General features: G+C 46.8%; 9 protein-coding genes across 9 annotated transcripts; 1 reads left to right on the top strand and 8 right to left on the bottom strand.

Moving 5' to 3' along the window:
* Nucleotides 1-399: 399 nt before the first annotated feature.
* BDV38DRAFT_281453 (general substrate transporter) lies at nt 400-2,097 on the bottom strand (the record flags this gene model as incomplete). Its single annotated transcript, XM_032059555.1, has 3 exons — nt 400-460; nt 515-1,922; nt 1,974-2,097. The coding sequence occupies 3 exons, from the start codon at nt 2,095-2,097 to the stop codon at nt 400-402; spliced, it is 1,593 nt and encodes a 530-aa protein (XP_031914954.1).
* A 1,375-nt stretch (nt 2,098-3,472) lies between these two features.
* On the bottom strand, nt 3,473-6,151 carry BDV38DRAFT_243197 (uncharacterized protein). The gene is made up of 3 exons (XM_032054196.1): nt 5,876-6,151; nt 4,598-5,810; nt 3,473-4,547 (listed from the first exon to the last, which is right to left on the bottom strand). The coding sequence occupies exons 1-3, from the start codon at nt 6,019-6,021 to the stop codon at nt 3,609-3,611; spliced, it is 2,298 nt and encodes a 765-aa protein (XP_031914953.1). The 5' UTR covers nt 6,022-6,151; the 3' UTR covers nt 3,473-3,608.
* A 1,704-nt stretch (nt 6,152-7,855) lies between these two features.
* BDV38DRAFT_281451 (uncharacterized protein) lies at nt 7,856-9,470 on the bottom strand (the record flags this gene model as incomplete). Its single annotated transcript, XM_032059554.1, has 3 exons — nt 7,856-8,551; nt 8,603-9,067; nt 9,138-9,470. 3 exons carry the CDS (start codon nt 9,468-9,470, stop codon nt 7,856-7,858), a joined length of 1,494 nt encoding a protein of 497 aa, XP_031914952.1.
* A 465-nt stretch (nt 9,471-9,935) lies between these two features.
* Nucleotides 9,936-11,361, bottom strand: BDV38DRAFT_56418 (2-methylaconitate cis-trans isomerase PrpF family protein). Its single transcript, XM_032063556.1, has one exon. It carries the CDS (start codon nt 11,188-11,190, stop codon nt 10,048-10,050), a length of 1,143 nt encoding a protein of 380 aa, XP_031914951.1. The 5' UTR covers nt 11,191-11,361; the 3' UTR covers nt 9,936-10,047.
* BDV38DRAFT_291632 (RraA family protein) lies at nt 11,284-12,071 on the bottom strand (the record flags this gene model as incomplete). Its single annotated transcript, XM_032061788.1, has 3 exons — nt 11,284-11,588; nt 11,641-11,970; nt 12,024-12,071. 3 exons carry the CDS (start codon nt 12,069-12,071, stop codon nt 11,319-11,321), a joined length of 648 nt encoding a protein of 215 aa, XP_031914950.1. The 3' UTR covers nt 11,284-11,318.
* Nucleotides 12,072-12,348: 277 nt separating this feature from the next.
* Nucleotides 12,349-13,516, top strand: BDV38DRAFT_281448 (putative mitochondrial DNA replication protein; the record flags this gene model as incomplete). Its single annotated transcript, XM_032059553.1, has 6 exons — nt 12,349-12,394; nt 12,453-12,477; nt 12,529-12,547; nt 12,604-12,700; nt 12,755-13,430; nt 13,477-13,516. 6 exons carry the CDS (start codon nt 12,349-12,351, stop codon nt 13,514-13,516), a joined length of 903 nt encoding a protein of 300 aa, XP_031914949.1.
* Nucleotides 13,494-15,658, bottom strand: BDV38DRAFT_56396 (Zn(II)2Cys6 transcription factor). The gene is made up of 2 exons (XM_032063555.1): nt 15,481-15,658; nt 13,494-15,434 (listed from the first exon to the last, which is right to left on the bottom strand). The coding sequence occupies exons 1-2, from the start codon at nt 15,577-15,579 to the stop codon at nt 13,554-13,556; spliced, it is 1,980 nt and encodes a 659-aa protein (XP_031914948.1). The 5' UTR covers nt 15,580-15,658; the 3' UTR covers nt 13,494-13,553.
* Nucleotides 15,659-17,189: 1,531 nt separating this feature from the next.
* Nucleotides 17,190-18,557, bottom strand: BDV38DRAFT_243182 (uncharacterized protein). Its single transcript, XM_032054195.1, has 2 exons — nt 17,763-18,557; nt 17,190-17,699 (listed from the first exon to the last, which is right to left on the bottom strand). The coding sequence occupies exons 1-2, from the start codon at nt 18,492-18,494 to the stop codon at nt 17,232-17,234; spliced, it is 1,200 nt and encodes a 399-aa protein (XP_031914947.1). The 5' UTR covers nt 18,495-18,557; the 3' UTR covers nt 17,190-17,231.
* Nucleotides 18,558-19,640: 1,083 nt separating this feature from the next.
* Nucleotides 19,641-20,182, bottom strand: BDV38DRAFT_281445 (uncharacterized protein; the record flags this gene model as incomplete). The annotated part of the gene is made up of 4 exons (XM_032059552.1): nt 19,641-19,658; nt 19,721-19,881; nt 19,934-20,031; nt 20,091-20,182. 4 exons carry the CDS (start codon nt 20,180-20,182, stop codon nt 19,641-19,643), a joined length of 369 nt encoding a protein of 122 aa, XP_031914946.1.
* Between the last annotated feature and the right edge of the window lie 369 nt (nt 20,183-20,551).

Genomic DNA, 20,551 nt, shown 5'->3' with positions numbered 1-20,551 from the left:
GACTCGTAGCAATGGCAACTGTGACAGCCCCCTGTGGAAGAAGGTGACGAGGCGCCTAAATATAACATAGTCATTCAATAAATCAATCAATCAACACTCTACTAGACCAATACCGGTGATCTCAAATCCGGTGATAAGTCACCTCGCGTCTACGGTAATTGCCAATTGTAACAGATAATGCATAGATTTCCGCAAAGAAGAAGAGCAAATTCAGGGGTGAAAGTACCCTAATCAATTGAAGATATATTACCAAATTGTCACAGTCCCTTTCTTTTTAAAGTCCGAGCTCTCATCTTAAGGTCTTGAATGAAAGCTTGCAAGACTAAAAACAGTCCTCCGAAGCCAACCCCATAAGGAAGCTTTATGCCACTGAGAGTGGTTTCTTAGTACGTTTCATTCTCATGCTTTCTCAATCCATTTCTCATTTGCCTTCAAGTCGCCCAACTCATTTCCCGTGGATCTAAACTTAGGTTAGAATCTTAGCAAGAAATGAGAAACAAAAGGGTTCACTCACCCTCCTTGCTCAACGTGCTCAGACGACTGAAGTGGCCGAGCCAACAAAAGTAATGGCCGCTCGAAAATTTTGTTGATCTCTTCGAGACTCATTCCCGCGGTTTCAGGTATAATGAAATAGGTGTAGAGGAGAGCTAAGACACAGAAGCCAATGAATAGAACAAAGGCGCCCCACTGGTGAAGACCAGTAAGTATAAAGGGGGTAGCTTTAGTAATAGCAAAGTAGAACAGCCAGTGAAAGCACTGCGATAGTGCTCCACCAAAGGAACGAATTTTGTTAGGCCAGAGCTCTGCGCCGAAAAGATATGGCAGGCTATATAGACCAATGGCCCACCCAAATGCATGAATATAAACAAACGCCAACGCCGCATCCGTTGAGGATTTGCTCATGCTGTGCTTGTGCGTTTGATAAATTTTCAGATATCCGGCCAGGTAGGAGTGGCAAATGATCTGAAAAGAAATGCCCAGAATCAAGGATTTTCGGCGGCCGAGGAGGTCAATAAGGAAAAGCGAGGCAGCCACACAGCAAATTAGTTTAGCAACAGTGTATAGGCCGGTGGAATAGACCTTAACATGCGAGTCTGTGATTCCAATTAAGCCAAAGATTGTTGGTAAATAATTGGTGATGGCGTTGGCCCCAGACATTTGCGCTAGGATGTAGACAATGATTGTCAACTGCACCCGGCGCAAGTTGGATTTGATCAGGAAGGTATCCCGGATGATTTGTATAGATTTGTTCTTGCCAAGGCCTGCCTCACGATCCTCAATCTGCGATGCCATGGCATGAAATTCGGTGGCCACAAATTTCGCGTCGTTCGGCAGTCCACGAAGCCGGGCCAACGCCCCGAGAGACTGGTTATGCTTCTGGTCAATGAGAAGCCACCGAGGTGATTCCACAATGAAGAATGACAAAGCAATGCTAATTCCAGAGACGAATGTTTGGGCGAACCAAGGAACCTGGTATTGTAGATCCTTGAAAGGTGAGATATGGATAGAGCAGCCGTAGACAATGAAAACGCCCAATGTTTGACCTGATAGCATGCAGATATTGAACCACAATGCCATTAGTCCTCTCACAGCCTTGGGAGCAATTTCGGATATCGCCATTGGGCAGACAACGGACAAGGCTCCTATTCCAAGACCAGCAATGATCCGACCAATATATAGTACCCCGACAATTGCCGTCGAGAAACAGGATATAAGGTAGCCTACAATGTAGATGACCTGATATACCTGAAGTGATCTTATTCGGCCAATTCGATCGTTCAGCAAAAACGAAAGGAGTGCCCCGATTCCAGCGCCAAGGTTAACGAGAGACACGACGTTGGATATGACATTATCGTTGAGATGATAGACGTCTTGAAAGGATGGAAGTTGCGTAATAGCAGCAGCCGACCCTTCATCCCATCCTTGAGAAGTGTTCAGTCAAATTCAAAAAAATCACTGGAAGAGAATCTTACCTTTGGCACATCCTCCAAGGGCAAACGCAATGACCGTCAGGAAGAGCCGTCGATTGAAAACCTCCCGTGGGGAGTCTTTGATGGCATGGAGGTATTTTCCCAAGGATGACTGTTGCTTTCCCATGGCCTCCAATTTATGAGTTGGCCTGACTGTGAAAATGGATGTTGGAGGAAGAACTGATACCGGTGGAAAGTGCTGAGCCCTTCGCTTTTATGCCCTGCTTCCACGAGCTGGAAGTGGGTCTAACCCCAGACTCCAGATTCCCCAGACGGGGTTATCCACCGGTCACATAATTATCGGATGCCTCTCCAATTACCAGATTCAATTTAAAACTCTATTCAAAAGTTAATTCAGTCCTAAGGCAAAACGAGAAAAACTTCATCTTTATGACTACTCAAAATTAGCTTATATCTATTTCCTTCTCTTCATAAGCTTGTAACGGCGGTATACTATATAGGTGACTCCCGGGCGTTCTGGATCGATGATCCAGAATAATATGATCTTTTGGTCTTGTGGAATACAGGGCCCTGGATGTATCTCTTACAAACACTCTTTTTAATTATATTTTCGCATAGAATTAAAGACAGAATTAAAGGGAACACAGAGGTGAAACTGGTTTCGAGTGGCCTTGTATCGGATGAGCCGATCGATCGCTTTTATTACCGTCGCTTCAACTGCCATGAATCTTCTACGCGTTTATCTGGATCTGGGTCTTGACCTTTGTCTTGGAATTGACGGCTGAATTCTTTTTGATCCTATAGTGGTGGAAAAGACGATATAAATGCGATAACATTAAGAGATTGAGAGAGGCCGAAATTGATGCCGTTTAACTAAGATTCAGCTTTGTACATCTTCAATATATGGGTCAGTCAATAAAAGGGGACGAACTCCCCAATCTGAAGCTCTTTAGTTCACGTCAGCCAAGATATTTCTTGCTCTTCGGATATAGCCGATATTAGGATTCTCGGCTCAAGCTGGGAACTCTTGTTACCTACCTTTAGCGTACAGAGCTAATGGGACAGGCCAAAAGATAATATAGGCGTTGAGGGCCGTGGGCTTGGTTTGAAGTGCTAAGAGCCCTTCACGGATTTTCTCGAGAATCAAATGAGAATTCATCAGATCCCACCTTTTTGGGGCTATGCTAAGCGGGTTGACATCATTCGTTTGAAGCGCTGTCTCTACTTAGGCTTAAATTTTAACGGGATGAAGTCTTCCGACCCTTGGCGAACAGAACTGAAGTCAACTCGACACGAGGCCGATGGGTAATTAGTGGAGTTAAACCCAATACATGACCGAATTGGCTTTTATTACGTACATATCTATTGCTCATATCTAAATATGGTATTGGTTGGATACAATAGCGATGCATTCGGTAGCTTCATCTGATGGACACTGATGTAGGGTGAACGAATACAAAAGTTTAACACTCAATAATTTCCAAATCACTAAATATATTGCATAGAACGCAAAGCTCCGGCCTGATGCGGTAATTGTACAATATAATATCATAAACTCTCAAGGTGGTTGAAATCGTTGATTGTTCTACTTGTGAGGCCTTAGCTACGTGACTATCCAACAAAGGCGCGCGTAGGCGCTGGGCCAGAGCGGGAACCCGCGGTCAACATAATATATTTTTACTGTTTCGCCATCATATTCAATGCACTTCCCGCCTTGAAGTACTCAATCTGTTCTGGAGTGAATGTGTGATTCAGCTCAGCCTCCCACTCTCCGTTCACCGAAAGTTTCAGACATTTGCCTGGGGCTAGACCAGATAGGCCCCGGATGCTGAGTCGATCCGAGGCACAGATCCGATCGTAGTCCGCTTCATTCGCGAAAGTCAACGCAAGCATCCCTTGCTTTTTCAAATTCGACTCATGGATTCGAGCGAATGACTTGGCAATAATTGCCTTGCCACCAAGGTAGCGAGGCTGCAAGGCTGCGTGTTCTCGCGACGAGCCCTCGCCGTAATTGTGGTCAGCAATCACAACCCACGGTTGGCCATGCGCCTTATAGTGCCGTGCAGTACCAGGAACATCACTAACTTCATGGGTGAGCTGGTTACGGACGGTGTTGACCTTGTCGGTTTCGGCGTTCACAGCGCCAATCAACGTATTGTTAGAGATGTTCTCGAGATGTCCGCGGTACCGAAACCAAGGGCCAGCGGGGGTAATATGATCCGTTGTGCATTTTCCTTTGGTCTTGATCAAGATGACACAATCCTCAAAGTCGTCACCCGACCAGGGCTCGAACGGAGCCAACCGCTGTAGTCTCTCGGATAACGGGTTGATCTTGATCTCGACATTGCTTCGGTCAGCCGGGGGGGCTTTGTATGCAATATCCGAGTTCATGTATCCATTCTGCGGAAGGGTATCTCCAGTCGGGGGTTGGAATCGGAACTCTCCACCGGAAGGGGTAGCCAATGCATCGACGCTGGGGTCAAACGCTAGATCCTCAGAGAAGACCTTAGCCATGACGACCTCAGGTGAAGCCAAGAAAACATTAGTGGCTGGGTTAGAATCTAGGCGACCGGAGAAATTTCGGTTGTATGAGGTGATGATGGAATTAGGGGTGCCCTAGGTGAAATTAGTAATTATCAAGGTGTGAATGTGTCATCAAGTAATACCTTGGGCATATCGACTCTGTCCCAAGATCCACAACACGGACCGCAGGCATTTGGAAGCATAGTAGCTCCAAGCTTCTCAAATACTGGCAAAATCCCAGCTTCTTGCAATGTCGCACGGGTTTGAAGGCTACCCGGGGACACCAAAAGCGGCATCTTGGGTTTCAGTCCAGCATCTAACGCCTGCTGAGCAAGGCTAGCAGCGCGCCCCATATCTTCAAAGGAAGAGTTCGTGCATGAACCAATCAAACCAGCGGTCAACTTTTCGGGCCACTTGTTCTCCTTAGTAGCATCGCCGAACTGTGATAACGGGGTGGAAAGATCAGGAGTGAAAGGCCCGTTGATACGTGGCTCCAGAGTCGACAAGTCAATCTCAATCACACGGTCATATTCCGCACCTGCATCAGCTTGCAGCTCTGGGGAAATATTCTCAATAGCCGTAGCCATCTCGTGCCGGTGATTTGACCGCAGATACTCAGCCATCTGGGGCGCATAAGGGAAAATAGAAGTTGTGGCGCCTGTTTCCGCACCCATATTGCAGACAGTAGCCATTCCGGTTGCCGAAAGACTCTTCGCGCCAGGTCCAAAATATTCAATAATCGAACCGGTACCACCCTTGACCGAGATTGTTCCGGCAACTGCATTAATAATATCCTTCGGCGAAGCCCATCGTGAGAGCTCTCCTGTCAGACGTACACCTAAGACCTTCGGTGCTTTCAGCTCTAGAGGCAGTCCTGCCATAACATCAACAGCATCAGCACCACCAACACCGATGGCAATCATCGCCAGGCCTCCGGCATTGGGGGTGTGCGAGTCCGTTCCAATCATCATTCCACTGGGAAAAGCATAATTTTCGAGCACAATTTGATGGATAATTCCAGCTCCGGGTTTCCAGAATCCCATGTTATATTTCTGACAGGCGCTTTCCATAAATTCATAGACCTCGCGATGAGCCTCCAGTGCTCTAGGAAGGTCCTCGGCTTCTCCATCTCGGCTAACAATCAAATGGTCGCAATGGACTGTTGTTGGCACTGCAGCTGATTCCATACCAGCAGACATGAACTGAATCAGTGCCATTTGTGCAGTCGCATCTTGACAAGCAATACGCAAAGGGCGCAGCTTCAGCTGTGAGACCCCGCGCTCAATGCGCTCATCAAAGCTGTTGTCGAGATGGCTATACAGCACTTTTTCAGAGTACGTCAAAGGGCGATTGAGCCTGCACATATAAATGTGGTCAATATGGGCCGGTATGAAGATGATTCAACGACACCTGTCTCTTACCGATCTCGGAGTGCCTTGACACTTGAGGGGAACTTGCTCAAATTGATGGTTTGAGATTCAAGTCGACTCAGCGGGACTTTGGCATGAGAGGCAAAGCCTCTCGCCGACTTGTGTAAAGCCTGACGCGTTCTGATCGTTCTAATCATTCTAGAGTTGTTGATAAAAGTAAGGTGGTCGCATGGTGCTTTCTTTTAAGCCTCGGGGTATGATTCCTAACGTCTTCATTTTCATTCGTTCGGATGTCCTGCCGCAAGCCTTCGGATAGTCCCGCCGGCTAAGCCGAGGGCGTGTGGCAAGTGTGGCAAGTTTGGCGTTGTACTTTATCGCAATTAGTACGGTGTTCTGGAACTATGATTTACCGAATGTTCGTTTGTAACTCTCCAATAAGGTATTTCGATATTAAGGTACGTTAGTTAACTAAGTTATGTTCCGTAGCGAACTCAAGTACTTCTCACACGAGCTAGCCACCGTGGAACACATGGTAAATATGATAGATTACAACATTGTATATCCACCATAAGTTTTGAACTATACTAGTACAAATCTCAGGGCTGCCTACATGATTACAATCTAAGATTATATATTAGACGTGTCTACTTTCCGGAGACGCTGTCGGAATTCATGACTTTTAGTATGTGGTGGAAGGATGGCCGCCCGGTTCGTCAACTGGGTGAATGGATGCTACGAAATCTCGCGAAAGAGTTGCCTCGCAAGGGAAATGGCCAGATCGCTATTTTGGGAAGGAACCTAGGTACTCAAACAAGCACTTGAGGTCATCAGGATGCTGAAAGCTGTTTGAGAATTACTAGGGCCTCACAGATATGAAGCTGATCCTTCTAAGACAACGACAAAACCGACCTAGTCTATCCAAGGGATAAGCAGAAATAATAGGAAAAATGGAATTGGGGAGAGAGAACTAGTTGCTTACAATTGCAGAATATCTTCAATTAGGCCTTCCCTTCCATCTCGCGTAAATCTAGCTTCGTTCGTATCCAGACAGACGGGTTAAACGGACGAAAGATCAGATGAAAGTAGTTGAAAGTAGGAAATTCCTTAAAGGAAAGCGAGGTCAGAAGATTGGCAAGTACCGGTCAAAAGGGGGCCCCGGGCTTAGGGAGGAGTTTCCATATTACCTTGGAAAGATGCACCTTGGCACGCCTGGCTGCAGCGATATATAACTGGAAATTTAACCTCAGTTCTAACACGAATACTCCGGGAACCTACGACACGCTTCATGGAGAAGTTGCGTAGCTGTCCATCTATAATATATCCTTATATAAAACCAACAAAATACTTGACCCTATTAGTTTCGCGTACTGTTGTCCAACCAATCTATCATTTTGCAAAAATGGGCAGCAAGGCATGCCGAACTTTGGCCAGCTGACAGTGTCGAAGTATTTGAACGCAGGTGGGACATTCTACATCATGATACCCTCGCTCGAGCTTCATGCACCTGAGTTAAGTAACAATTGACTCCAAGGTTGTTGAAGGTAAAGGTTTTTATATTATAGCTTAGAGTAAGGTATGCCCGGGAATTTCAGACAACTTGTCATCGATTGTACTGTCTGAAATCTGCCAATGCCCAGCCTGCTGGAGATTCATATTCAGATGGCCAGTTTTTCATTGAGCGAGGTAAAAATGTCAAGTTGAAGTGATCTTTTGGTGGCATCATGACTGTCGATCCCGAACAGGGTAGAGATTCAGGTGCAAACAACTTGCGTAATTTTTTTTATGAATTATCAAAGGTCAATCAGTTGGTCACATGTCCTTGTTTGAAAGGGGTCTGAGCCTCTGAAGCTGCAGGAATGCAATTCTCGTGAGTTGGCCCCCAAAACACATGCGTTGAGATGATCGCTTGATTGTTGAGGGCTATTCCAAACTTGAATGGCTTTAAGGTCAAATTTCACTGCATTCAGGGAAGGTTGTTCTGCTAGCCGTGAAGTAGATGACCATGCAGCATGATAAAGACATTCAATAAGTTCAAACATACTCACGCATCTCAACATCATCAGCAGCATCGAACTTCTCGGACTTGGACGGGGTATCATCAGAGTATTGCTGTTCTGGGAGAGCTCTTGCGTATGGAACAATCTTCCAGATAGAGGGCGCCTCCACGAAGATCTTGTCCACCAATTCCAGATTGCGACCCATAGTCTCGGGATAAAAGATATAGATACAAACAGGAATGGTGATAGAGATGAGCGCATACATCACGTAGTACCAGTATCCAATCGTATCAATCGCAACCGGGGTGACAAGAACAACAACCAAGTTCCACAGCCAGTGGTTAGCGGTTGCAAGGGAAGAGATAGCAGCTCGGAGCCGCGCAGGTGCAACCTCGGACGTGTACAGAAAATTGCCGCCCATGAATCCGATCGGATAGAAGAAGTTGAACACGAACATGAACGCCACATACGCGATAGCCATTGGGTGTGTGATGGTGTTGAAGCTAGTTGTGATTGCCAAGACTGCCATGCATACAGACATTCCTGTACCGCTGATCATGAAGGAAAGGCGGCGACCCCACCGATCGATCGCCCAGAAAGATATCAGGCAGCAAAGTGTCTTCCACATTAAAACACAGGAGGCGAGGATCTTAGCCATATGTGGTGACAGGTTCAGATAGTTTTCGAAGATCGTTGAACTGTACACTGAAATAAGGTTCCCTCCACAGGCCTGAAAGGTTAGCCGACATTATGCGAATCAATGCGCTTTATATCAACTTACCTGCTGGAAAAAGTTTAATCCCATGCAGAGCCAGAATCGGTAGAGCAGCCGTGTCTTGTCATTGCGACTGAAAATGTCTTTTAGAGAAGACCTCTCCGTGCTCTCAAAGGCTAGTTCAATGCCGGAGATTTCTCGCGAGATTTCTGTCTCTGAACTTTCTGGCCCACGATAGTGACGCAGACTGCTGGTGGCTTCGGTGATTCGCCTCTTTGATACCAGCCATCGAGGGGATTCCGGGAAAGAGAAAATAAAGACCAGTAGGATCACCGAGAACAGTAGTGGGATGGCCAGTGGTACTCTCCATTGAGTAGAAGAAGAGGGCAGATAGCTAAAACCCAAGTCAATCCAGTTACACAGAGCATAGCCTGTGCTAATAAAGATACCGGTACAGATACCCAGCTGCCCTCGGTTTTTATTTGGAGCACACTCCGAGAGCCAAACAGGGACAGTTCCACTGATCTTGACCTATTGCAAATCCCAGAATGACCCGGCCAACGACGAATTGAGTCAAAGTAGTCGCAGAGAGCTGCAGCACCTGGCCAATGATGGTAATGGCAGCCCCAATGAAGGTGGTCTTTCGTCGCCCGAGCTTATCTCCGTAATAAGAGAGCGACAAGGCTCCAATAAGGCAGCCCATTTGAAAAGATGCATTGCATGCTCCTTGAGAAGTTGAGTTGTGGGCTTTTTCTGCCCCGGTGGTGTCCACGGTGTCAATCTGTGGAAAGATCTCGACCCAGCTTCTCAAGCTGAGAAGACTGCCCAAGACCGCTTGGTTGTAGCCAAAAAGAATGAAAGAGGGTGCGACAATAAGAGCTACCAGGGCGACCTGGAGCCGAATGCCGATAAATGGGAGAGAGAAATAATTCATTTCACGGGGAGATTGTTCTCTCTCTTTCCCACTCTCACTGCTCAACCGAGTGGTGCGTGTTGATTTAAATAACTAATGGTGAAAGCGGGGGATTGGGGTTAGGGACTACATGTGGAGATTTCTCCATTGTCGTTTCACTCCAGATAGGATCTTGTTGTGATACTCCTGATTCCTAGGACTATTTCTCGGGCAACTTGGTCAGCGTGGAGGAACCTTACAGTACATGATTCGAGGTTGAGCCCATCGGATGCTTCCGATGAGCGAAAAAGGCTCACCGGCAAGAGACATGGTTCTCAAGGTGGCGAATGTTAGGGTTACTACTAGCCCCGTGATATCAACCAATCGGCACGTCATCACCCGGGTAGAGGATTCCTATAATACATTAATCGAACTGGCCCATCCTCGATACGTGACGCAAAAAATTGAAGTAGAATGCTGAGCTCATTGTTTCATGACTGAGGTCTACACACGAATACTACCGTGATGTTTCTTTTAAAGATGAAGAGATATTCACTTGTAGTTGAACAAGTACATGACATCGAATAATTGAAACAACGAGTAACTACTCAGGGAAAAGCTAGCTCTTCCAGTAAATGTTACCATCAAACAACCGACGTGCGGTACGGAAGACAGTTGCTGCTGTCAACTCCTCCTTCTTGAACTGTGCTCCAACAAGCAAAGTGCCACTGGCGTGACCAATTGTGGTACCAGCATCATCGATTTTATCCTTCCTTGCCACCGCCTCAACCGTACTACCAGCTATATGAGCGGCCGCAGAGACGGCTAGGGCAACCGTGATAGGCACTGCCTTGTGTGGCTGTCCGACGGAGATAGCCCGTACCAGTAGATCCACTGGGGTATCATATGACTCTGGTGGTGATACGATGCAGATCTTCGGAATGCTTCCCGGCACTTCTTCGGTGGTTTTGGCGATCCCCATCTTGACTGCCGCCTGGCGCCGGATAGAATCCAGGCGTTGGAGAAGATCCGGGTGAGCAGTAATCTCATCTGGAGTCAAATCTCCCCGAACACCTGGGGCTGCCGACTGGACAAACACACAGGGATTGGCCACGTCAATGCATGTGGCTTGGATGCCGCCGAACTCGTCCTTGCTGTTACCAGTCGGCAGCATTTTCCCGGTCACCGAGCCTGAGGGGTTGACAAAATCTAGCTGGATGCGAGCAGCAGTTCCAGCAACACCATCGATTGAGAAGTCCCCATTCGAAGCAGCCTCGCCATCCACCACAGGGAAAGTAGCGGTGATAATCTTACCGGTATTGGTATTATGAATGCGGACGGTAGCTGTATCGGGCGTCTGAGCGGAGACAAGCTTCTGATCCAGGGCAAATGGACCAATCGCGCTGATCATGTTACCACAGTTGCTAGAGTAGTCGACATCGGTGTTTTTGATACCCAGCGACACAAACGTGTAATCCACATCGGCGTCGGGGTGGGTAGATTTCCCCACAACGCACACCTTGGACAGGCTGGAGATACCACCTCCAAGACCATCAAGCTGCCGACCATACGGGTCAGGGCTCCCAATCACGTTGCGGAATATATCATCCCATTGTGGGCGAGGGGGTAGATGGGCCTGATTGAAGATAACGGCGCGGGAGGTGCCACCGCGGTAATAGGCGGCCGGCAGGGAGTGTTGCTTCGACAGATAACGCTTGGTGCTGGTGAGGACACCGCGTCGTTGGAAAAGAGGTTGGAACATATTATTGATGGAGGGATTTCCTAACTTCAATGATTGTACAGATTCGACAGGTAATTAATGATTTCCCAAGACCATTTCCACCTTATGAAAGGGTCGACGTCGGTGTATCGGAGACATCCGATCACACCCTACTTTCGCAATCGCTTGATTGTGGGTCCCATCGGCTCACCCGCTCGCAAAGCGGCAAATGTTTTTTCATCGATCTCAAAACGCTCCTGGCAGAGCTCCACAACCTGCTCCATCAAGGACGGAGGAACTGCAACAACTCCGTTCTCGTCCCCGACCAGAATATCCTTCGGGTAAATCCACAAGTCGCCGCAAAATTGCAAAGGAACGTCGATTTCAGACGCACGGGTGAAAGTGTTGGAACCGAGAACCGAGGTTCCGCGCGCGAAGACCTGCCGGATAGTTGGTATCAATGATTGCGAAACTTGAAATGGACGAACAAACTGGGAATTGGATGTCTCGGTGCTCCTGCGTATCCCTCATGCGACCGTCAATAATCACACCAAGCGCGCCGAGTTGGTGTGCTCGCGTGGACATGAGACCTCCCCAACATGCGGAAGAAAGCCCCTTAGGCTGTTGGATATACATGATATGGCCCTCCTTGTTGACATCGGCGAAGTGAACGTTTGGAGATGGGCCGGGGCTGTTGGTCTCCACCATCTTCACGGTGATGGCAGGGCCGTAGATGCTGGTGCCTGGCTTAGGAGAGAACATCTTCAAGCCGTCCAGGAAGCCCCCATAGGGCTGCTTGAGCTTCACTAGCGCATCACCAATCTGGTTCGTTAGTTGATACAAAGTCAGATAAATCGGGAAAGCTGGGACCATACATCACAGGTGGTGAATCGCTTCATAGTTTGCAGAGCCCGTTGAGCCATTTCGAACCTTTTCGGACACCCCTTGAACGCGAGTAAGGAAGATTATAGGACTGAGGGTGAGTACTCCCTGGATTTATCAAATAGAAGTCGGGAAAGGGGGGAGAGTGGGAAGCTGTGCTGGTCGGCTTCCGTGTTCTCGCTGAAGTCCTCCGGAGCAAGTCCGGTCGGAACAATCCGGTTCTGCCCGACATCGCCCGACCAAAGCAAGAAGTACTTTAGGCATCTATAACCCTATCTCTTCTATTCCAACGGCAAATTATCTCTTAACGTGAATGCCATGGTCGCCATTGAGAAGGGCGAAATCAAGGCCAGCGCCCTGCTGTGTAAGATATGCGAATTGGCATCCGGCCATGGCTTCCCAGGCTAACAAAACTAATACAGTGGGTGCTGGTTTGAATTTCTTCGAGTAAGTTACCCTCAGTCTATAATAGCTACAACCAGAAGCTGAAGAAGATAGAGTGACTTCCCTAGGACAAGTATTTTCACTTTTTGTTTCTGTAATGATTCCATAGACAAATACTAATTGGCCCAGCCATTGGAAGTTATCAAGACGACAATGGCTGCAAACCGAAGTGACGCTTTTGGGATGGCCTTGAGAAGGATTTGGGCCCGCGGGGGCTTTTTTGGATGTATCAAATTCCTGTTCTTCGAGTCGATCAGATTTCAGGGCTGATGTGAAGTAGTCTACCAGGGGTTGATCCCATGGGCGTGGATCGAGGCCTCTTCGAAGGGGGCCGTGCTTCTCTTTGTTGCAAGTGAAACCGATCGTGCCACTCGGTCTATTGGCTTTGGAAACTTCAGTGCTGGAATCACCAGTGGAATGATGGGAGGCTTGGTACAAGCCTACGCGACAGTCGGCTTCTGCACGTGCATGAAAACAGCCGAGATTACCAAGCAGAAGGTCATGGAGGCGGGTGGCAAACCCGCCTCAACATGGTCGACTTTCAGGGATGCTTATAATCGAGGTGGAATCCGAGGCATCAACAAAGGTGTCAATGCTGTGGCTGTTCGACAAGTTACCAACTGGGGCTCTCGATTCGGCCTGTCCCGAATGGCAGAGAATACCATTCGCTCGGTGACAGGGAAGACAGACGAAAGTCAGAAACTGAATGCCGGTGAAAAGATCCTCGCTTCTGGTTTGGGTGGTGGCCTATCGGCCTGGAACCAGCCTATTGAAGTGGTGCGAGTTGAGATGCAGAGCATGAAGGCGGATCCCAATCGACCGGCCAATCTGAATATGTTGAGCACGGTCAGGTATATATACCAGGAAAACGGACTCAGAGGACTGTATAGAGGCGTTACGCCTCGAGTTGGGCTCGGAATATGGCAGACTGTCTGCATGGTTGCCTTCGGCGATATGTAAGTCTTCTCCGATCCTGTTCAGATCATCATCCTAAGTTTTTAGGGCGAAAGAAACGGTGGAAAAGCTCGTTGGCGGAAAGTAGATCGGAAAAGAAAGTTGCTGGCTACCCATAAATTTTATCAAAATAGAGTACTCCAAATATCTGCCGCCCCCATATCAATCCCGTCAGTGAACAGATCAACCCATGGTAAATCGACTTGAACATCTGGAAAATGTGGTGGTGACCCTTGAGGATGGGTTGTTAGGCCTGTGTCGGTCATCTGGGAGGTGGACGTGTTCATCTGAAGTCCAAACCAAGTCAGGAACTCGATATCGATATTGACATCTGCCTGGTTTTCATTCTCAAATAGTGACAGAATCGAATCGCCGAGTCGTTCGACGATAGCACAGCATTTCTCGCCGACCATGCGGCCATCGGAGATACCACGGAAGATATTCAAAAAGGTAAGTATGTTGGTTTTAATCACGCCTTTACTCAGTTCTCTCCTGATAGGGGCAGACGCTCGCAAGGAGTAAAGCATGGTCAACGCTGCCATAAAAAGCGAGTGGATGGCGACAAACGTATATTTGATGCGATTTCGCGCGTATAGCGCACTGTATGAGCTGATCAGGCCAATAGAAGACTCTGTACACAGTCGCAGATCATCTGAAGATGGCATTGGAACGGCGCGTGACGGGCGATAAAGCGATAGCACAGCATGGTGAAAGGCAATTTGAAACCATTCGGTGGACTGGAAGGTAGACAAAGTCTGCACGTAGCGTGGCGCAGTTGTCAGCCACTGGTTCAATTCCATAAAGTATCCACTGCGAAGCCGGTCCAATTCGGCACGATCTGTTAAGGTGGATTTGATAGAATGGAATACTGTATATATGGCCGCATTGATCCGGCGCAACTTTATGATATGAATGAATGTAGATGTATCAGCCACAGATGGTATCAATGTCTGCTCAACGTAGGGGCTTTGGATGGATTCATCTAGCTGCGTATCCGTCATCTGCAGGGGCAAGGGCATGCTGATATCCGACTCGCGTATTCCTAATGGCCGGGCCATGTTGATTGCCACACTGCAACCCATCACATACGCACTCCAAAAGACACGTTTGCACATTTCTGCCTCCTTTATGTTCAACTCAGAGATACTCTCCTTGCGATGAAGGTCGATACTGATGGCTAAATTCAATGAGAGTCCAGTCGTATACCACATATTGACTGACTGAGGCTCGTTGTGACCGTACATACACAAGAGAAGAAGGCATTGGATGCAGTCGAAGTTTTCGGAGCTCATAACAAGATGGAGGTCTTTCACTGCTTCTCTGAAAAGGACCCTGTAGCCAATCTGACTTGAACTCCGGGCTGGTTTTTCGGTGGAGGCGATGGCACAGACGATGTTGACCAGGAAGTTCGACAAGGGCTTCATATCAGACTTGGTGAGGAAAGGAGTCAAGTGATTATCGAAAAAGCTTTTTCTGTGAAGAATGGGAAGATATGGCCAACGCCTGTCGAAAAATTCGTTGGCCAGGGTGAAGTACGCATCACTATTGAGGTCTGACGCGCTCACCTCAGGCACCTCTGTATCTGTGTCGTCTCCCCATAATTCCCATGCACTGCTCATGGCACCGCGGTGCACACCTCTGAGATTAGATTTTATTGAAAATGTTGGTGTCAGAATCCGACTGGTTAATCGATTATCAGGGTTGCTTCTCACTTGGTCAGACTGGCTGATAGTTTCGGAGACCGTCTGGGCCACCAACGAACCCCCCGGACTTGATATACCCGATATGACAGGCCGAGACGAAACCAATATATTGGAAATTTTTGTTTCGAGCTGATGGCACTTGTTATATAATTCCTTGCCTCGCTGTTCGGCAGCAGCGAGTTGAGACCGTAAGGAAACACATTCGGCACTGAGATTTGTTTGTTGAATCATCAGTCTTCCTGACATGATACAAGTCGCTGAGACGGCTGCACATGGGCCACATGTTGGCACTATACCATCACACTATTCACTATTAGCGGCTGTCTGCGCAATCGTACGGAGAACCTACCTTTTGCTTTCGTCGACGGCAGCGCTGGCATGCCGCCACACTCCGAGGCATGCCCCGGCGACGGCGGCGAGGAGCTGGTGGTGACACATTCTCACTCATTTCAACTGGAATTTTCAGTCTGCCGGCAGAGAAAGAAAGTACTTGACAGTATCCAGGTGTGATTGAATGATATCTGCCGCTGGCAGGAGAAAGTGACGTTGACTCCGGGGCAGCTCCTGTCTCGGCACTTGACTGCGGTACATCCCGCTTAAACATTACGTAACCCAGAACCGAGAGAGCCGCACAACCATGGAAGCCTACGGCCCTAGTTATAGCAAGGCCTAACAAAGCCTAGGACCAGTTGGAACAAAGAAAGCAAACTGCACCATTGTAGGTATAGATATTCATCGTACCAGCACAAGATCAAAATGTCCAGTATCTTTATATGCTAATATCCTAATCGCCCTTTAGGTATAATATTGGCTATTAATTTATTTTTATAAGTGCTAGAAACTGGTTAAAAGCCTGACAGAATCTACGATATGCGGCAGTAGTTATATGTAATAAAACTTCATTAAAATCCCAGAATGTCTGTGCATCCAGCCTCTGTATTCGCACAACAATAGGGGAAACCTAAACAGCATAGGGGAAAGCCCATATCAAGGTTGGAGCGCCATACTGACCCAAGACACCCCGTCTTCACCTCCGTCCAATAGAATAATATCAGCTTAGAGCCCATTGACAAGCAGCCGAGGTACTCTCTTAAAGAGACACCCCAAGGCCTATACCTCTTTAGCATACTCATCAAGATAGGTCGCCATTCTCTTGTCTATTTGATTATTAGCGCAGTAATTTCATTTGAATTATTGAAAGCATACAGATTTGGACACCTTCTTCAAGACTCTGACGCATGTATGTGGGTTGGTTCTTGGATACGAGTCAGCTTTGAATGTTGGAAGAATATGAATGTTTGGATACTTACTAGACTGGCGTTTGGCTAGGTTAGATTAGGTTAATGGGGTCAGGTATACCTAACCGGTAGGTTATGGCTAGGTTATATATATATATTATACTGTCTGTGATTAACCGGCAGTTAACCTAGTTCTATCTAAGATAGCCAACTAGATCTATTTAGACAGGCAGTAAACTAGGGTTGCTTAAAATACTGCTAACAGAAAATAGCCCTAATCTACTGTTTACTAGAATAGACATAGTTTAGTATCTTATGATCTTATTAGACAGAACTAGATTAACCGCGATTAACCTAGTTTTAACCTTAATCTAGGTCGGTTAAACATTTTTATATCTTAATCTAACCGGCCCCGGTTAGGTTAGGTTATGGCTAGGCTACAACAGTTAGGTTATGCCACTCTAAATCTAGTAATTAGATATAACTGACCCCATTAACCTAACCTAACCTGGCCAAACACCAGTCTAATAGAAATAGAAAAAAAAAAGAAAAAAATTAATTAATAACTTATAAATTTAAGATTACTAAACTGATCAAGAAATAAAAATAGAATTAATATATAGGGATATATACTGCTGACAGGCAGAAGTATATATATATAGGTGGGGGCGCAGATCGCAGCGGGGCGGGCCAATAGGCGGGCGAGTAAATCCAGCGAGGGCTGGGTGGACCATGCACTAGGGTATAGGGCTCAGGACTGTGGACTGGGATATTGAGACGTGCTTTAGCTTTGAAGGTACAGTATAGTATTGTCTTGAGGGAATGTAAATGTATGTAGGTCGTGATTTCCTAGTAATAACAGCTAGTCACAACCAAAGTCACTATCAAGCGGGTGCCGCTTCATAGAGAGCAGCTCGACTCCCGCCGTATTGATGGTCTTCTCTTTGCTCCCCGGCTGTCTAGGACGATTATTCCACTGATGCTGCCCGAGAGCTGCCAACGCCGTAATGAAGCCCTTGACGTCCGGATCCACACTTGAATTGTTGAATTGTTGTGGCAGAGCGGCAATACTTTCCAAGACAGCAGCAAAGTCGCCCTTAACCATCCCAGTTGCCATCTTAGTCACCGTTCCGAAGACGCGCAGGAGGATCTTGACACCTTCCATGTCATCATACGTAACCTTGGTCCCGGCCGAGTAATTAAATACAGACCGTCCACGACCACCACCGCGTGGTTTGGTGTGAGTACCCCAGATCTCGGTTATGCTGTTGGCATTCCATGTATAGGATCTGCCTTGGGCTGTGACGTCGAGAGCGGTTCCATTCTTGACCTTGAAGATGCGGACTGTTAGCAAAGATATTGATTTGGATAGACAGGTGAACGGGGAGCTCACCCTTTCTTTAACCCTCGTAATATGCCTTGCAGCCAGCGGGCTGTTCGGATCGACAGTCACAAACTGCTTATATGTATCTTGCCGATTCCCCTTGGTTCCATACAACTGCTTGGGCCAGAGCATGATGCAGCGATCATTTGTTACATCCACGCCGCGATCCGGCGAATACCACTCGTATGACTCGTTACGTTTAGCGTACGCGGGCAATAACCGATTCGTCGTCTTGACTGCAATAAATTCATTTTTCTCCTCGACGCTCGATTTGACGAACAAGCCTACCCACTTGACCTCGCCATGGTTCCCGTTTGCTTTGATCGTGATAGCCGGGTTTGTCATCTTGGGACACCGAATCCCCACATATCGATCGAAATCCAGCTTGAAATCGCACCAGGTCTGACACGGCGCATTAAAAATTCCAACCTCGTGATGATGGAGTACAAACTCCCTATCCTTTTTCGTGGACAAATTACGCCAGTTTGGGTGTGAGGTCGCATAGGCGGGATTCTCGCCCCCAATTGCGAACTCCATCTCGGCTTTGTTCAGATGGACGCAGAACAGCCAGTAGTCTTCCTGTTCCAAGTTGAAGGTCGTTCCGTTGACCCTTTTCAAGCTGGGTACTTCATCCGGGCACCTTTCGTTGTAAAACCGACGATCGTAAAGAGGGATATCAGAGCCTAGGTTGGCCTCGAGCTTTACATCCATGATGTAGTCAACTGGGAATGTCACCGACATTTTGAAATGATCCCTTTATGTGGAGGGCCTCTAGATACGACGTGCTCAAGTACAGTGATGATAGATTTGTTTGGTTGAATATAACAAAAATGACAGATATGAAAGATAAAGGGAGGTTAATAGGTATACCTACCTGGTTGGGCATCCATGGCCTTACCTGGCTGGGCATCCATAGCCTTACCTGGTTGGGCATCCATAGCCTTACCTTCCTCGCACAGAAACGTGACTGATTCACTCGCTTCATACCGAGAGCCTGGTTAGCCAGCCAATATACGTAATAGTTTTTCGACCCCATCTGTCGCGAACTTGTAAATGACTATGCATATTATGCCACGGAGTTCCATCAATTGGGGTATCTTACCAAGTGAAAACTCAGAATTTATCACCGACATCTGTATGTCCCTTCCAACTCGGACTTGCAGGCATTAGGGGCGGGGGTAGTGCAGATCTAGCGGATAATATCACCGCTAGGAGCGAATCTGGTGTTGTACAGAATAACACAAACACCAAAAGAGTTTTGCCACACTAATTATGGGATGAAAGCCGAAGATTGCCGCAATAGGTTTGAATATCATTCAACCCTAGTCTAGCCCCAAGGATTAGGCATATAAGCATGTAGTTGACTGGGTAGGAATTAGGGAAGAGCTTACAATTATGGTTGTCTACACAATCGGGTGATTAATTGATGGTTATATTGATAGCTTATTTGACTTCTATTCGAGTCAGAGTTCCTCGTTAATTTATCCAAGGATTCTTTGGTTTCGTTCACTGCTTCAAATTACCCCATAGGATGCGGTTCCTAAACACAAATACCTGCCTAGTTATATCCGCGTTGCAGGCGAGGAAGAAAAGGCCCTCGAAAGGTTGCACTTGGACATTATGAAAGTATCAGACGGTCAATCGCTCTTTGCTTGATGAGGAACGATCCTAAGATCCAGAAGAGTGGAGTTCTGGCCAGCTGACCCAGTGATTTCCGTGACGGTGCCATTATCTCCCGGTACAATATTGTGTAGATATCCCTATACGCTATGGCCAACAAAGGCCTAAATATTAGTCGCTTCAAGGATTGGGGCCTGGCTGTTGTTTTGGAGTAGAGTAATCGATGGCAAGATGCTTCCCTGGTTTTGTTATGACTCCTTTCGAACATTATGGCCCAGGAACATTCTAGGTAGCGTATTTATATTAGTCACTTATATCCAATCTTTTTGATTATACAAACACTGTACAGACTTCGCCTCATTAAACCAATATCCCGCCGGCTTCCCCGTCTCCCCATCATCCCAAGTCTGCAAACCAGCAATACCGGGATCCACGATTCCACCCGAGTCAATGTTTCCAACTGTATTGACGCAATTACCGGACTCGATCCACAAGTAGCAGACCAGATCTACCGCCATTAATATATCGTTTTCGCTATGTGTTTGGGGCCATGGATGTACCAGGATCAGGACCGATGGAACCGAGCGTATCCCAGAATTCGATATTTAGGCATTCGCCGATGTTGAAGGAGAAGAGGGAGCACGGGTCGGTCCAATTTCTGCGATTGTTATAAGTTATACTATTCGATATGTTTGATAAAGAAGATTGTTATCGTACGGCCCAGGACACATGTAGACATTTCTAGATGCAGTGGCTTGGTTATGTAAGGATGCGCCGACCAGGACGGGTGCAAGGGTAGTGAAATCCATTGCCGACGGTTCTGGTATAAAAGCTCTAGTCCAGAAGGGGTGGAAAAAGATAGTATATTCAATTTGCGGTACGACCTGTTTAGTGGGTGGGCCGGTTTAGGATCAATATATATTTATCTTAAATTTTCTATATAGACTTATAATCTACCGCCAGATTTAATTAAATTTAAATTTAATAAAAATTACTTAGATATATTTCTTATATTAACTATTTATTTTACAGAGTATTAATTACTTAGGAAAATATATTATAGTTAGTATAAATTTTATTATAAAATTTAATTAAATTAATTACTATTAATAGAATTTTTAATTATTTATATTTACTGTTCTAATTATATATTTAAAATTTATAGTATTTATTTATTA

The sequence above is a fragment of the Aspergillus pseudotamarii genome (assembly GCF_009193445.1).
Source record: "Aspergillus pseudotamarii strain CBS 117625 unplaced genomic scaffold BDV38scaffold_18, whole genome shotgun sequence".
NCBI classification, from domain to species: Eukaryota; Fungi; Ascomycota; class Eurotiomycetes; order Eurotiales; family Aspergillaceae; genus Aspergillus; species Aspergillus pseudotamarii.
This window is presented reverse-complemented; position numbering and strand designations above follow the sequence as displayed.

Coding starts and splice junctions, on each gene's coding strand:
- BDV38DRAFT_243197 (XM_032054196.1), bottom strand. CDS start 6,021: ATGATTAGAACGATCAGAACGCGTCAGGCTTTACACAAGTCGGCGAGA. Junction 5,811..5,875: donor GTCAAGGCACTCCGAGATCG/GTAAGAGACAGG, acceptor TTATATGTGCAG/GCTCAATCGCCCTTTGACGT. Junction 4,548..4,597: donor ACAGAGTCGATATGCCCAAG/GTATTACTTGAT, acceptor AATTTCACCTAG/GGCACCCCTAATTCCATCAT.
- BDV38DRAFT_56396 (XM_032063555.1), bottom strand. CDS start 15,579: ATGAGTGAGAATGTGTCACCACCAGCTCCTCGCCGCCGTCGCCGGGGC. Junction 15,435..15,480: donor GCCGTCGACGAAAGCAAAAG/GTAGGTTCTCCG, acceptor AATAGTGAATAG/TGTGATGGTATAGTGCCAAC.
- BDV38DRAFT_56418 (XM_032063556.1), bottom strand. CDS start 11,190: ATGTTCCAACCTCTTTTCCAACGACGCGGTGTCCTCACCAGCACCAAG.
- BDV38DRAFT_243182 (XM_032054195.1), bottom strand. CDS start 18,494: ATGTCGGTGACATTCCCAGTTGACTACATCATGGATGTAAAGCTCGAG. Junction 17,700..17,762: donor TTACGAGGGTTAAAGAAAGG/GTGAGCTCCCCG, acceptor CGCATCTTCAAG/GTCAAGAATGGAACCGCTCT.